The sequence below is a fragment of the Ranitomeya variabilis genome, chromosome 2 (assembly GCF_051348905.1).
Source record: "Ranitomeya variabilis isolate aRanVar5 chromosome 2, aRanVar5.hap1, whole genome shotgun sequence".
NCBI lineage: Eukaryota > Metazoa > Chordata > Amphibia > Anura > Dendrobatidae > Ranitomeya > Ranitomeya variabilis.
The window spans coordinates 451,854,199-451,870,927 of record NC_135233.1 but is presented as its reverse complement, the minus strand read 5'-3'; the positions used below and the strand labels follow the sequence as shown (position 1 = coordinate 451,870,927).

General features: G+C 44.5%; 1 protein-coding gene across 4 annotated transcripts in view; it reads right to left on the bottom strand.

The window, feature by feature from the left end:
* SBF2 (SET binding factor 2) overlaps positions 1-16,729 on the bottom strand; it is a 245,472-nt gene that overhangs the window by 52,194 nt on the left and 176,549 nt on the right. For all 4 annotated transcript variants that reach the window (XM_077287271.1, XM_077287272.1, XM_077287274.1 and 1 more), the window contains exons 18-19: positions 2,625-2,795; positions 493-755 (exon numbers count right to left, since the gene is read on the bottom strand). In XM_077287271.1, the coding sequence (XP_077143386.1) occupies positions 493-755; positions 2,625-2,795 (434 nt within the window). The remainder of the gene's footprint in view (positions 1-492; positions 756-2,624; positions 2,796-16,729) is intronic.

Sequence of the window (16,729 nt, the reverse complement as noted above, 5' to 3'; positions counted from 1 at the left end):
TATTGGATTGTGCCGGTCACCTGCACTCTCCATGACTACACTGTATTAGATTGTGCCGGTCACCTGCGCCCTCCATGACTTCTCTGTAGTGGATTGTGCCGGTCACCTGCGCCCTCCATGACTTCTCTGTATTGGATTGTGCCGGTCACCTGTGCCCTCCATGACTTCTCTGTATTGGATTGTGCCGGTCACCTGTGCCCTCCATGACTTCTCTGTATTGGATTGTGCCGGTCACCTGCGCCCTCCATGACTTCTCTGTATTGGATTGTGCCGGTCACCTGTGCCCTCCATGACTTCTCTGTATTGGATTGTGCCGGTCACCTGTGCCCTCCACGACTTCTCTGTATTGGCTTGTGCCGGTCACCTGTGCCCTCCATGACTTCTCTGTATTGGATTGTGCCGGTCACCTGTGCCCTCCACGACTTCTCTGTATTGGCTTGTGCCGGTCACCTAGCCCTCCATGACTCCTGCGCGGTGCAGCGATCCTCTTACCTATTGGTGACAATACTGTTGCTGCCGCTCTCCCAGTCGCCGGTGGCCGATGTCCGCAGCAGTTTATTCTTGCTTGTGTCTAACGGCACCAGGAGATAAACCATGAGGTTGGCGAAGTGTATGGCTTGGCTGAACACGGTGCTCTCCTCGCTCTGCACCAGCTCTTGCTGCTGCTCCTTGTTAAGTGTGGGCCACAGACGCAGCTGCTCGGCTGCCAGGTCCATGACGGTGTTCTCCTGCTCCGAGCTGTCCACACCGTTCTCCTAGAAACAGGGCAAAAAAATGACACAGGTCCTGATCACCAGCATTTACTATATATCTACATATCAATGTCTATGTATCTTATTTACTCACTCCTGTGGGCACTACTGGCTGTTCTAAGGACTTCAATTCAAAATTGGGATAAGAGTGTAAGCTCCGAGGAAAATTCTTTAAATTTTGCATATTAAACAATATGTATACTGCGGATCTCCTTTATGCCGAATATATCTACTATATAATTGTCTAAGGGGTACTTCCGTCTTTCTGTCTGTCTTTCTGTCACGGATATTCATTGGTCGCGGCCTCTGTCTGTCATGGAATCCAAGTTGCTGATTGGTCTCGCCAGCTGCCTGTCATGGCTGCCGCGACCAATCAGCGACGGCCACAGTCCGATTAGTCCCTCCCTACTCCCCTGCAGTCAGTGCCCGGCGCCCGCTCCATACTCCCCGCAGTCACCGCTCACACAGGGTTAATGCCAGCGTTAACGGACCGCGTTATGCCGCGGGTAACTCACTCCGTTACCGCCACTATTAACCCTGTGTGACCAAGTTTTTACTATTGATGCTGTCTATGCAGCGTCAATAGTAAAAACATCTAATGTTAAAAATAATTAAAAAAAATAAAAAATCATTATATACTCACCTTCCGCCGCCTTTCCCGCTCCTCACAACGCTCCGGTAACCGCTCCATACAAGCAGCAGGTTCCGGTGGCAAGGATGGTATGGGAGAAGGACCTGCCATGACGTCACGGTCATGTGACCGCGACGTCATCACACCCTGGGACTGGAAGCTGGCGCCTGCACCGCACACAGGCGACAGAACTACAAGGGGCCCACGGAAGGTGAGAATGTTTATTTTTTAACCTGTGACATACGTGGCTGGGCAATATACTACGTAGCTGGGCAATATACTACGTGGCTCTGTGCTGTATACTACGTCGCTGTGCAATATACTAAGTGGCTGGGCAATATTCTACGTGGCTCTGTGCTGTATACTGCGCCGCTGTGCAATATACTATGTGGCTCTGTGCTGTATAAGTCACTGGGCAATATACTACGTAACTGGGCAATATACTACGTAACTGGGCAATATACTACGTCGCTGGGCAATATACTACGTGGACATGCATATTCTAGAATACCTGATGCGTTAGAATCGGGCCACCATCTAGTACATATATAATAGACAACAAAAGTGCTGTCACTGCGTACATACATTACACTACTGATCCTGTACTGATCCTGAGTTACATCCTGTATTATACCCCAGAGCTGCACTCACTATTCGGCTGGTGCAGTCACTGTGAACATACATTACATTACTGATCCTGAGTTACATCCTGTATTATACCCCAGAGCTGCACTCATTATTCTGCTGGTGCAGTCACTGTGTACATACATTACTGATCCTGAGTTACATCCTGTGTTATACTCCAGAGCTGCACTCACTATTCTGCTGGTGCAGTCATTGTGTACATACATTACATTACTGATCCTGAATTACATCCTGCATTATACTCCAGAGCTGCACTCACTATTCTGCTGCTGCAGTTACTGTGTACATTACTTATGCTGCATATCATGAGTAACAGACTGTATTATACTCCAGAGCATTAATCATAAAAGGTCAGCAGGCGGCCATGTGTATCACATGTCGTGCAGCGCTACTGTTCTTCTTAAAGGGGTGACTTTTTTTTTTTTTTTACATCTGTACGCTATAATCTTGCAGGAGAATAATTCTCAGCTTATACAGACAACCTCCATGTTGGCACTAAGTCGCTGTAGAAAGTGACTTCCCTCTGTCCCCTCCCGAACCCTCAGCCCTACATCATGCACAGCTCATGTGTCGGGTGGGCGAGCGGTGGGCTGTACCTTTGGCACAGACGCCGTTCCCTGGCTCCCATCTCTCGCGGTCAGGTAGAGAGATCGCACTTGGCTCTGGACGTCGTTGTAGAAGGTGGTCTCCCAGAACTGCTGGTTGGTCCAGATGGCGTGCTCCTGGATACAGGTGTAAGCAAACTGGCTGACTCCAACAGACAATTTCTGTAAAATAAATAAATCATGAGTCTAATCATCAAACGTGAGGTTTATAAATGTCACCGTGACCAGAATGTAATGAAATTATACAGCGGGGAGAATAAAAATGCAGCTAATTGCATCCCGACATGAGATATTTAAGCACTTGCAGCTGCGGCAGACATCGCAGATTATTGTATCATCCTGAGAAATTATATCTTAAAGTGAACGCAACACGGAGGAAAAGAACAGATCTGCTGCAAACAAACCGCACCACAAAGCCCAGCTTCCCACTAGGAGTATTACATGGGAAAGGAGCTTGCTGCGGACGCGCAATTTTCAAGATTAGGGTGAAGTTATAATTTAAAGGGGTCATTCACTTTCAATTAAAACAAGACCCTCACCCCACCGAGACTTCTTGCCTCTCGGAAATGGTCCATTTATGTATGGACGTGCTGTCTTTATTCAACCGATCTAAACAAGCAGAGATGCAGTGTAAAGCAAAGGGGTTAATGGTCAGTCTGATTGCACTAGCTGACAATGTAACTGTGCTGGAGTTACATACTATGCCGCAAAGCAGGAAGCGCAGCGTACAAGTCAGGGTCTCTAAAGAGTCGCCTTACCAAAGTTCCCAACCATTGTCATAACTATGTTCTGCTGGAGCAGAGCTGCAGTGTAAAGCATGAAAGGTAGTGTGGCACTGCCTGTGATTACATGGGGTGGATTTAAAATCATCTCGGACCCCCCAACAAATAGTGGAGCCATTACTCAAGGGCTACAAATTCTACTTTTCACCTGGGTATTAAAGGGGTTGCCAGGTTTAGAAAATCATAGTTGCTTGCCTTCAGAAACTGCACCACCTCTGACCATAGGTTGTGCATGCTATTGCAGCTTTGATCCCTTCACTTCAATGGGGCTGAACTATAATCCACCCATGGTTCGGGGTGTTAATGTCCTAATTCTGGGCAACCCCTGTATAAGAGATAATGACAACTGTGTGCCCCCCTGATGAAAGGTGCCCCGGTGATGGTGGTGGGTTGTACTGTGCATCTCTCCATTAGCTTTTGCATTATTACGAAACACTAGAAAATCATGATATTTGCATACGGCCCACTAGGTGGCGCTCCAGGCACCATGACGGCTGTGGTTCAACTCGCAATGTAGAACGTGGTCCTATGCCGGAGGCTTCACTCATGGACGGCTCCACAGCGGCTGCAGGTAATAGTGGGGGGTCCACCACTTACGACCCCTGCCTTACCAAAGTCATAAATCTAGACGACACTAACACTTAAAAAATAAATCAGCTTGTTAGGAGCATAGAAAAGCTGGGTGACAGCTGCAGGATAACAGACTGGCAGCCATTTTTACACAGCTTTCCCAGAAACGGGTTGAATGAAGGTCTTTATTATTAAGGGAAAAAGAAATCCAAACCCACAGAGCCTTGTGTGAAAAAATGATTGCCCCCTAAACCTAATAACTGATCCGGCCACCCTTAAGGTACCTTCACACGAAACGACATTATAACGATATCGCTAGCAATCCGTGACGTTGCAGCGTCCTCGCTAGCGATATCGTTTCGTTTGACACGCAGCAGCGATCAGGATCCTGCTGTGATGTCGCTGGTCGCTGAATAAAGTCCAGAACTTTATTTGGTCGTCCGATCGCTGTGTATCGTTGTGTTTGAAAGCAAAAGCAACGATACCAGCGATATTTTACACTGGTAACCAGGGTAAACATCGGGTTACTAAGCGCAGGGCCGCGCTTAGTTACCCGATGTTTACCCTGGTTACTAGCGTAAAATGTAAAAAAAACAAACAGTACATACTCACATTGCGTCCCCTGCAGTCTGCTTCCTCCTCTGACTCAGCGCCGCAAAGTGAAAGTGAAAGCAGCACAGCGGTGACGTCACCGCTCTGCTCTCACTGTACGGCGCTCAGTCAGTCAGGAAGTGGACGCAGGGGGACGTGAATGTAAGTATGTGCTGTTTGTTTTTTTTAGATTTTACGCTGGTAACCAGGGTAAACATCGGGTTACTAAGCGCGGCCCTGCGCTTAGTTACCCGATGTTTACCCTGGTTACCAGGGGACCTCGGCATAGTTGATCGCTGGAGAGCGGTCTGTGTGACAGCTCTCCAGCGACCAAACAGCGACGCTGCAGCGATCGACATCGTTGTCGCTATCGCTGCAGCGTCGCTTCGTGTGAAGGTACCTTAAACAGCGTTTGTGATAAGTGACAATGAGTCTTTTACTATGCTCTGGATGGATTTTGGCTGCTCATGTTTTGCAGAATTGTTGTAATTCAGCCACATTGGACGGTTTCCGAGCATGAACCGCATTTTTAAGGTCATGCCACAGCATTTCAATCGGATTAAGGTCAGGACTTTGACTAGACCACTCCAAAGTCTTAATTTTGTTTTTCTGAAGCCATTCAGAAGTGGACTTGCTGGTGTGTTTTAGACCATTGTCCTGCTGCATAACCCAAGTGCACTACGGCTTGAGGTCATGAACAGATGGACGGACAGATATTTTGGTAGACAGCAGAATTTATGGTTCTATTTACCACCGCAAGTCTTCTAGGTCCTGAAACAACCCTAGACCATCACACTACCACCACCACGTTTTACTGTTCGTATGATGTTTCTTTTCTAAAATGCTGTGTTACTTCTACGCCAGATGTAATGGGGTATATACCTTCCAAAAATTTCAACTTTTGTCTCTTTAGTCCACAGATTATCCTCCCAAAAGTCTTGGGGATCATCAAGATGTTTTCCCTTAATAATAAAGACCTACATTTAAAAACTGCATTTTGTGATTACTTGTGTTATCTTTGTGTAACATTTAAATTTGTTTGGTGATTTGAAACATTTAAGTGTGACAAACAAGCAAAAGAATAGGAAATCAGGAAGGGGGCAACCACTTTCACACAACTGTAAATATGGGGAGGATGAATAAAACAAGCTGATAAACTCAGAAACTGGGTATGTTCTCTTTTAGTAAGGAGGCATGTTCCTTAAGAGGGGTTATCGAGGAGAGCCATTTAGAGTCACTTTTATTATTACTTAAGTGCACGTATTCGCGGCAAAAAAAAAAAAAATCCTTTTTTTTTTTCAATTATTATTTTTTTTAATGTTTGCATAGTGTTCCATTGCCTATTGCTGGCTGCAGAATGAGTAGAGTGAGAATCTGTCAGTGAGCTCATTCTAATGGCAGAGTTTATTTTTTTAGTTCCTTTTATCTGATTTATAGACAGACCACATCAAAGTTGAAATTGCAGGGAAACAGGGTGGGGGGTAAAATCTGAATGAAGGAAGAAAAAAAAAAGCACAAAAAGGATAATGAAACTTTAAAACAAAAAAAATATATACATTTGCAACCTTTTAATGTTTTTATTACACTGAATAGCTCCCACAAAATAAGTAAAAGGGTTGCAAAAATGTTATGGGCAAATGGGGCAGTGCCCCTGATTGGCTGATCATCGGACTCCAACAAAGTTTGTTTTATATTTTATAGTTCCGAACGGTCACATGATCCCTTTAAGTCAATCATTTCGGAGTTCAGAATATGCCTGGTGCTTCCTTCTGACCCTCGTCCTGTACTTGGAGGGCCTCTTTGATATTTTATTCAAGGGAGTTTCTCTCGTCAAGGTGAATGGAGCACTTGGCTGCCGTTCAGGAGTCCTGGGTGTTATGAGGTTTCGGCTCGGTCCTGGTTAGACATTACATGGCTCCGTTAGGACTAAGGTCGGGTCAAGGTGAGTTGCTGTATAACAGAACTGTGAGAACTGCTGAGAATTTTCCAGGAGCTTCACAGGGAATAAATGATGGGACAGATATAATGATTTAGTGATCACCAATGATATTAGTACCGTATATACTCGAGTATAAGCCGACCCGAGTATAAGCCGACCCCCCTAATTTTGCCACAAAAAACTGGGAAAACTTATTGACTCGAGTATAAGCCTAGGGTGGAAAATGCAGCAGCTACCGGTGAATTACAAAAATAAAAATAGATGCTCCATACTGTTCATTATGGCCCCATAGCTGTGCCATATAGTGCTCTGCACCATTATTGCCCCATAGCTGTGCCATATAGTGCTCTGCACCATTATTGCCCCATAGCTGTGCCATATAGTGCTCTGCACCGTTCATTATTGCCCCATAGCTGTGCCATATAGTGCTCTGCACCATTATTGTCCCATAGCTGTGCCATACAGTGCTCTGCACCATTATTGCCCCATAGCTGTGCCATATAGTGCTCTGCACCGTTCATTATTGCCCCATAGCTGTGCCATATAGCGCTCTGCACCATTATTGTCCCATAGCTGTGCCATACAGTGCTCTGCACCATTATTGCCCCATAGCTGTGCCATATAGTGCTCTGCACCATTATTGCCCCATAGCTGTACCATATAGTGCTCTGCACCATTATTGCCCCATAGCTGTGCCATATAGTGCTCTGCACCATTATTGCCCCATAGCTGTGCCATATAGTGCTCTGCACCATTATTGCCCCATAGCTGTGCCATATAGTGCTCTGCACCATTACTGCCCCATAGCTGTGCCATATAGTGCTCTGCACCATTACTGCCCCATAGCTGTGCCATATAGTGCTCTGCACCGTTGCCCCATAGCTGTGCCATACAGTGCTCTGCACCATTGCCCCATAGCTGTGCCATATAGTGCTCTGCACCATTGCCCCATAGCTGTGCCATACAGTGCTCTGCACCATTGCCCCATAGCTGTGCCATACAGTGCTCTGCACCATTGCCCCATAGCTGTGCCATATAGTGCTCTGCACCATTGCCCCATAGCTGTGCCATATAGTGCTCTGCACCGTCCATTATTGCCCCATAGCTGTGCTGCTGCTGCAATAAAAATAAAAAAACACATACTCACCTCTCTTGCAGCTCCTCGGCGCCATCTTCCCGGCGTCTCCCTGCACTGACTGATCAGGCAGAGGGCGGCGCGCACACTATATGCGTCATCGCGCCCTCTGACCTGCACAGTCAGTGAGGAGAGAGAGAGACGCCGGGAAGATGGAGACAGCGCCCGGCGTGTGGAACGCGGACAGGTGAATATGCGATACTTACCTGCTCCCGGCGTCCCGCTCCTTCCCCCGGACAGCTGGTCTTCGGTGCCGCAGCCTCTTCCTCTATCAGCGGTCACTGGCACCGCTTCATTAGAGAAATGAATAGGCGGCTCCGCCCCTATGGGAGGTGGAGCAGCCTATTCATTTCTCTAATGAGCGGTCCCACGTGACCGCTCAGGGGAAGAGGCTGCTGCACCCGGAGACCGTGGGACGGGCAGGGGGAGCGACAGGATCGCCGGGACTAGGTGAGTATGCCTCAGCGCCCTCTCCCCCTCACCCGCCGACCCCACCGCCGACCGTGACTCGAGTATAAGCCGAGGGGGCACTTTCAGCCCAAAAATTTGGGCTGAAAATCTCGGCTTATACTCGAGTATATACGGTAATAGGTGGTAACTTGCTGAGGAGAGAATATCCCTTTAAAGGAGTCCAGTTAAAGAATGGGGAGCAATATTCCTGTGTGGGGTGAATGCAGCACATGGTGGAGAGCATTTTTCGGCAGACATCTGTACATGTGTGTCCCTTTTATCCCCCTGTACAGAAAAGAAAACTTAGAAGATGGGTGCTGGCACGCAGTTACCTCTCAGGAGCAGCCCATGAGCATCGCTCCATATCCAGAGCATTTTGTATCAGGAAATCTATGCAGATCACAAGGCTACAATCAGGAAATCTATGCAGATCACAAGGCTACAATCAGGAAATCTATGCAGATCACAAGGCTACAATCAGGAAATTTACGCGGATCACAAGGTTACAATCAGGAAGTCTACGCGGATCACAAGGCTACAATCAGGAAATCTATGCGGATCACAAGGTTACAATCAGGAAATCTATGCAGATCACAAGGTTACAATCAGGAAATCTATACAGATCACAAGGCTACAATCAGGAAATCTATGCGGATCACAAGGCTACAATCATGAAATCTATGCAGATCACAAGGCTACAATCAGGAAATCTATGCAGATCACAAGGCTACAATCAGGAAATCTATGCAGATCACAAGGCTACAATCAGGAAATTTACGCGGATCACAAGGTTACAATCAGGAAGTCTACGCGGATCACAAGGCTACAATCAGGAAATCTATGCGGATCACAAGGTTACAATCAGGAAATCTATGCAGATCACAAGGTTACAATCAGGAAATCTATACAGATCACAAGGCTACAATCAGGAAATCTATGCGGATCACAAGGCTACAATCATGAAATCTATGCAGATCACAAGGCTACAATCAGGAAATCTATGCAGATCACAAGGCTACAATCAGGAAATTTACGCGGATCACAAGGTTACAATCAGGAAGTCTACGCGGATCACAAGGCTACAATCAGGAAATCTATGCGGATCACAAGGTTACAATCAGGAAATCTATGCAGATCACAAGGTTACAATCAGGAAATCTATACAGATCACAAGGCTACAATCAGGAAATCTATGCGGATCACAAGGCTACAATCATGAAATCTATGCAGATCACAAGGCTACAATCAGGAAATCTATGCAGATCACAAGGCTACAATCAGGAAATCTATGCAGATCACAAGGTTACAATCAGGAAATCTATACAGATCACAAGGCTACAATCAGGAAATCTATGCAGATCACAAGGCTACAATCAGGAAATCTATGCAGATCACAAGGCTACAATCAGGAAATCTATGCAGATCACAAGGCTACAATCAGGAAATCTATACAGATCACAAGGTTACAATCAGGAAATCTACGCGGATCACAAGGTTACAATCAGGAAATCTATGAATATCACAAGGCTACAATCAGGAAATCTATGCAGATCACAAGGCTACAATCAGGAAATCTATGCAGATCACAAGGTTACAATCAGGAAATCTATGCAGATCACAAGGCTACAATCAGGAAATCTATACAGATCACAAGGTTACAATCAGGAAATCTATGCAGATCACAAGGCTACAATCAGGAAATCTATACAGATCACAAGGTTACAATCAGGAAATCTATGCAGATCACAAGGCTACAATCAGGAAATCTATACAGATCACAAGGTTACAATCAGGAAATCTATACAGATCACAAGGTTACAATCAGGAAATCTATGCAGATCACAAGGCTAAAATCAGGAAATCTATGCAGATCACAAGGTTACAATCAGGAAATCTATGCAGATCACAAGGCTACAATCAGGAAATCTATGCAGATCACAAGGCTACAATCAGGAAATCTATGCAGATCACAAGGCTACAATCAGGAAATCTATGCAGATCACAAGGCTACAATCAGGAAATCTATGCAGATCACAAGGGTACAATCAGGAAATCTATGCAGATCACAAGGCTACAATCAGGAAATCTATGCAGATCACAAGGCTACAATCAGGAAATCTATGCAGATCACAAGGCTACAATCAGGAAATCTATGCAGATCACAAGGCTACAATCAGGAAATCTATGCAGATCACAAGGCTACAATCAGGAAATCTATGCAGATCACAAGGTTACAATCAGGAAATCTATGCAGATCACAAGGTTACAATCAGGAAATCTATGCAGATCACAAGGCTACAATCAGGAAATCTATGAAGATCACAAGGCTACAATCAGGAAATCTATGAAGATCACAAGGCTACAATCAGGAAATCTATGCAGATCACAAGGTTACAATCAGGAAATCTATGCGGATCACAAAGGTTACAATCAGGAAATCTATGCGGATCACAAAGGTTACAATCAGGAAGTCTACGCGGATCACAAGGTTACAATCATGAAATCTATGCAGATCACAAGGTTACAATCAGGAAATCTACGCGGATCACAAGGTTACAATCAGGAAATCTATGAAGATCACAAAGCTACAATCAGGAAATCTATGCAGATCACAAGGCTACAATCAGGAAATCTATGCAGACCACAAGGCTACAATCAGGAAATCTATGCAGATCACAAGGTTACAATCAGGAAATCTATGCGGATCACAAAGGTTACAATCAGGAAATCTATGCAGATGACAAGGTTACAATCAGGAAATCTATGCGGATCACAAAGGTTACAATCAGGAAATCTATACAGATCACAAAGGTTACAATCAGGAAATCTATGCGGATCACAAAGGTTACAATCAGGAAGTCTACGCGGATCACAAGGTTACAATCATGAAATCTATGCAGATCACAAGGCTACAATCAGGAAATCTATGCAGATCACAAGGCTACAATCAGGAAATCTATGCAGATCACAAGGCTACAATCAGGAAATCTATGCAGATCACAAGGTTACAATCAGGAAATCTATGCGGATCACAAAGGTTACAATCAGGAAATCTATGCAGATGACAAGGTTACAATCAGGAAATCTATGCGGATCACAAAGGTTACAATCAGGAAATCTATGCAGATCACAAGGTTACAATCAGGAAATCTATGCGGATCACAAAGGTTACAATCAGGAAATCTATGCAGATGACAAGGTTACAATCAGGAAATCTATGCGGATCACAAAGGTTACAATCAGGAAATCTATGCAGATGACAAGGTTACAATCAGGAAATCTATGCGGATCACAAAGGTTACAATCAGGAAATCTATACAGATCACAAAGGTTACAATCAGGAAATCTATGCGGATCACAAAGGTTACAATCAGGAAGTCTACGCGGATCACAAGGTTACAATCATGAAATCTACGCAGATCACAAGGCTACAATCAGGAAATCTATGCAGATCACAAGGTTACAATCAGGAAATCTACGCGGATCACAAGGTTACAATCAGGAAATCTATGAAGATCACAAGGCTACAATCAGGAAATCTATGCAGATCACAAGGCTACAATCAGGAAATCTATGCAGACCACAAGGCTACAATCAGGAAATCTATGCAGATCACAAGGTTACAATCAGGAAATCTATGCGGATCACAAAGGTTACAATCAGGAAATCTATGCAGATGACAAGGTTACAATCAGGAAATCTATGCGGATCACAAAGGTTACAATCAGGAAATCTATACAGATCACAAAGGTTACAATCAGGAAATCTATGCGGATCACAAAGGTTACAATCAGGAAGTCTACGCGGATCACAAGGTTACAATCATGAAATCTATGCAGATCACAAGGCTACAATCAGGAAATCTATGCAGATCACAAGGTTACAATCAGGAAATCTACGCGGATCACAAGGTTACAATCAGGAAATCTATGAAGATCACAAGGCTACAATCAGGAAATCTATGCAGATCACAAGGCTACAATCAGGAAATCTGTGCAGACCACAAGGCTACAATCAGGAAATCTATGCAGATCACAAGGTTACAATCAGGAAATCTATGCAGATCACAAGGCTACAATCAGGAAATCTATGCAGATCACAAGGCTACAATCAGGAAATCTACAGGTCCTTCTCAAAAAATTAGCATATAGTGTTAAATTTCATTATTTACCATAATGTAATGATTACAATTAAACTTTCATATATTATAGATTCATTATCCACCAACTGAAATTTGTCAGGTCTTTTATTGTTTTAATACTGATGATTTTGGCCTACAACTCCTGATAACCCAAAAAACCTGTCTCAATAAATTAGCATATCAAGAAAAGGTTCTCTAAACGACCTATTACCCTAATCTTCTGAATCAACTAATTAACTCTAAACACATGCAAAAGATACCTGAGGCTTTTAAAACCTCCCTGCCTGGTTCATTACTCAAAACCCCCATCATGGGTAAGACTAGAGACCTGACAGATGTCAAGAAGGCCATCATTGACACCCTCAAGCAAGAGGGTAAGACCCAGAAAGAAATTTCTCAACAAAGAGGCTGTTCCCAGAGTGCTGTATCAAGGCACCTCAATGGTAAGTCTGTTGGAAGGAAACAATGTGGCAGAAAACGCTGTACAACGAGAAGAGGTGACCGGACCCTGAGGAAGATTGTGGAGAAGGACCGATTCCAGACCTTGGGGAACCTGAGGAAGCAGTGGACTGAGTCTGGTGTGGAAACATCCAGAGCCACCGTGCACAGGCGTGTGCAGGAAATGGGCTACAGGTGCCGCATTCCCCAGGTAAAGCCACTTTTGAAACATAAACAGCGGCAGAAGAGCCTGACCTGGGCTACAGAGAAGCAGCACTGGACTGTTGCTAAGTGGTCCCAAGTACTTTTTTCTGATGAAAGCAAATTTTGCATGTCATTCGGAAATCAAGGTGCCAGAGTCTGGAGGAAGACTGGGGAGAAGGAAATGCCAAAATGCCTGAAGTCCAGTGTCAAGTACCCAGTCAGTGATGGTGTGGGGTGCCATGTCAGCTGCTGGTGTTGGTCCACTGTGTTTCATCAAGGGCAGGGTCAATGCAGCTAGCTATCAGGAGATTTTGGAGCACTTCATGCTTCCTGGCACCTGCTCACAGTGCCAAAACCACTGGTAAATGGTTTACTGACCATGGTATTACTGTGCTCAATTGGCCTGCCAACTCTCCTGACCTGAACCCCATAGAGAATCTGTGGGATATTGTGAAGAGAAAGTTGAGAGACGCAAGACCCAACACTCTGGATGAGCTTAAGGCCGCTATTGAAGCATCCTGGGCCTCCATAACATCTCAGCAGTGTCACAGGCTGATTGCCTCCATGCCACGCCGCATTGAAGCAGTCATTTCTGCCAAAGGATTCCCGACCAAGTATTGAGTGCATAACTGAACATTATTATTTGATGGTTTTTTTGTTTGTTATTAAAAAACACTTTTATTTGATTGGACGGGTGAAATATGCTAATTTATTGAGACAGGTTTTTTGGGTTATCAGGAGTTGTAGGCCAAAATCATCAGTATTAAAACAATAAAAGACCTGACAAATTTCAGTTGGTGGATAATGAATCTATAATATATGAAAGTTTAATTGTAATCATTACATTATGGTAAATAATGAAATTTAACACTATATGCTAATTTTTTGAGAAGGACCTGTATACAGATCACAAGGCTACAATCAGGAAATCTATACAGATCACAAGGTTACAATCAGGAAATCTATGCAGATCACAAGGTTACAATCAGGAAATCTATGCAGATCACAAGGCTACAATCAGGAAATCTATGCAGATCACAAGGCTACAATCAGGAAATCTATGCAGATCACAAGGCTACAATCAGGAAATCTATGCAGATCACAAGGTTACAATCAGGAAATCTATGCAGATCACAAGGCTACAATCAGGAAATCTATGCAGATCACAAGGCTACAATCAGGAAATCTATGCAGATCACAAGGCTACAATCAGGAAATCTATGCAGATCACAAGGCTACAATCAGGAAATCTATGCAGATCACAAGGCTACAATCAGGAAATCTATGAAGATCACAAGGCTACAATCAGGAAATCTATGAAGATCACAAGGCTACAATCAGGAAATCTATGCAGATCACAAGGTTACAATCAGGAAATCTATGCAGATGACAAGGTTACAATCAGGAAATCTATGCGGATCACAAAGGTTACAATCAGGAAATCTATGCAGATGACAAGGTTACAATCAGGAAATCTATACAGATCACAAAGGTTACAATCAGGAAATCTATGCAGATGACAAGGTTACAATCAGGAAATCTATACAGATCACAAAGGTTACAATCAGGAAATCTATGCAGATGACAAGGTTACAATCAGGAAATCTATGTGGATCACAAAGGTTACAATCAGGAAATCTATGCAGATGACAAGGTTACAATCAGGAAATCTATGCAGATGACAAGGTTACAATCAGGAAATCTATGCGGATCACAAGGTTACAATCAGGAAATCTATGCGGATCACAAGGTTATGTACAGGAAATCTATACAGATCACAAGGCTATGGTCAGGAAATCTATGCGGATCACAAGGTTATGGTCAGGAAATCTTGGATGCTTGGGAGATGATTGTCTGCAGGAGGGAGACGAGGCCATATGTGCCCAATTCTAGTGTCAGAAAATGACAAGTAACGACCTTTGTGCCACTAATTATGCACAAACTTGGTAATTAACTTTGCATTTGACAGAGCTGCTGAATGAGCTAAAGATACGAGGATTAGTACAATGGGATAAACATTCCGCATTGTTTGTGGATTATCCCGGGGAGAGATCGGTGCTCTCTTCTCAGGAGACCACGGAAAGGCTGGAGGCTTATGGTACCGGTGCCACGGCCATGGAATCAGTCCATACTGAACACTGGCATCTCAATGGCACCATCGTTGGACGGCAGCCTGGATTCGGGAAATGGCCGGTCACAGCTACACTGAAACTTCACTAGAAAACAAGAGGATTATTTAAGGAGAGAAACGATAATACAAAACATTCCTGCTCCCAATAACGCCAAGTTTGAGTCTGGTTTCAATGAGAATTCCAGCCATTTCATCCCGGCAGAACTTGACATTTTTTGTATGTGAAATTGTAATGGAATGAATGATATTTCGGTTCCAAAATACCCCAACATGCTTTTCTTCTTAAGTTTTTGGAGGCCGCAGTGGGAATACCGGGGTTAATACAGAAATCACAGGGTCGCCACCTGGTGGTGAATGTCAAGAAAGCAACCTTTGTAGCAAACAGTAGACCCCTCCTAAATCTGCAGGGATCCCCAAAAATACACTTCCACCCAGAGGCACACTGTTATGGACCTGGAGGTTAGGAGCACCCGGAATGACCTGATGAGTAAACTAGTAATCGGAACAAGCTCTGGGAAAGTGGGAACTCTGCTGACCGCAAACCCTACTCCTATCACACACACTAGAAATAGCCGTGGAGCGAACCTAACTCTCCCTAGACGCCTCTTCACAGCCTAAGAGCTAACTACCCCTAAAGATAGAAATAGAAGCCTACTCTTGCCTCAGAGAAATTCCCCAAAGGCAAAGGCAGCCCCCCACATATATTGACTGTGAGTTAAGAGGAAAGTCACAAACACAGGAATGAAACAGGTTTTAGCAAAGGAGGCCAGACTTCACTAAATAGTCAGAGGATAGAAAAGGAAACTATGCGGTCAGCACAAAAAAACTACAAAAACCACACAGAGTATGCAAAAAGACCCCCACACCGACTCACGGTGTGGAGGTGCAACACTGCACCCCCAGAGCTTCCAGCTAGCAAGGAAATATCATGATAGCAAGCTGGACTAGAAATTAGCAGTACTAAGAAATATATTCAGGCAGCAGTAACAACAAATGAACTAGCAGGGACTTAGCTTCTGCTGGAGTAGACAGGTCCTCAGAGAAGTCCAAGAGAGATCTGAACCAATACTGAAACATTGACAGCTGGCATGAAGTAACGATCTGAGTAGAGTTAAATAGGGAAGCCAGCATAAGAATAAATGAGGGCAGCTGAGAAAGCAAACCTCAGAGACCAGCAGTTCTGCTCAAAGCCACCAGAGGGAGTCCAAGAGCAGAACTAACCAAAATACCATTCATGACTACAGGAGGGAGTCCGAGAAATGGAATTCACAACAGTACCCCCCCCTTGAGGAGGGGTCACCAAACCCTCATCAGGGCCCCCAGGCCGATCAGGACGAGCCAAATGAAAGGCACGAACTAAATCGGCAGCATGGACATCGGAGGCAACAACCCAGGAATTATCCTCCTGACCATAGCCCTTCCACTTAACCAGGTACTGGAGCTTCCGTCTCGAAATACGAGAATCCAAAATTTTTTCCACCACATACTCCAACTCCCCCTCAACCAACACCGGAGCAGGAGGATCAACGGAGGGAACCATAGGCGCCACATACCTCCGCAACAACGACCTATGGAACACATTATGGATGGCAAAGGAAGCTGGAAGGACCAAACGAAATGACACAGGGTTGAGAATTTCAGAAATCTTATAAGGACCAATGAAACGAGGCTTAAACTTAGGAGAAGAAACCTTCATAGGAACATAACGAGAAGAT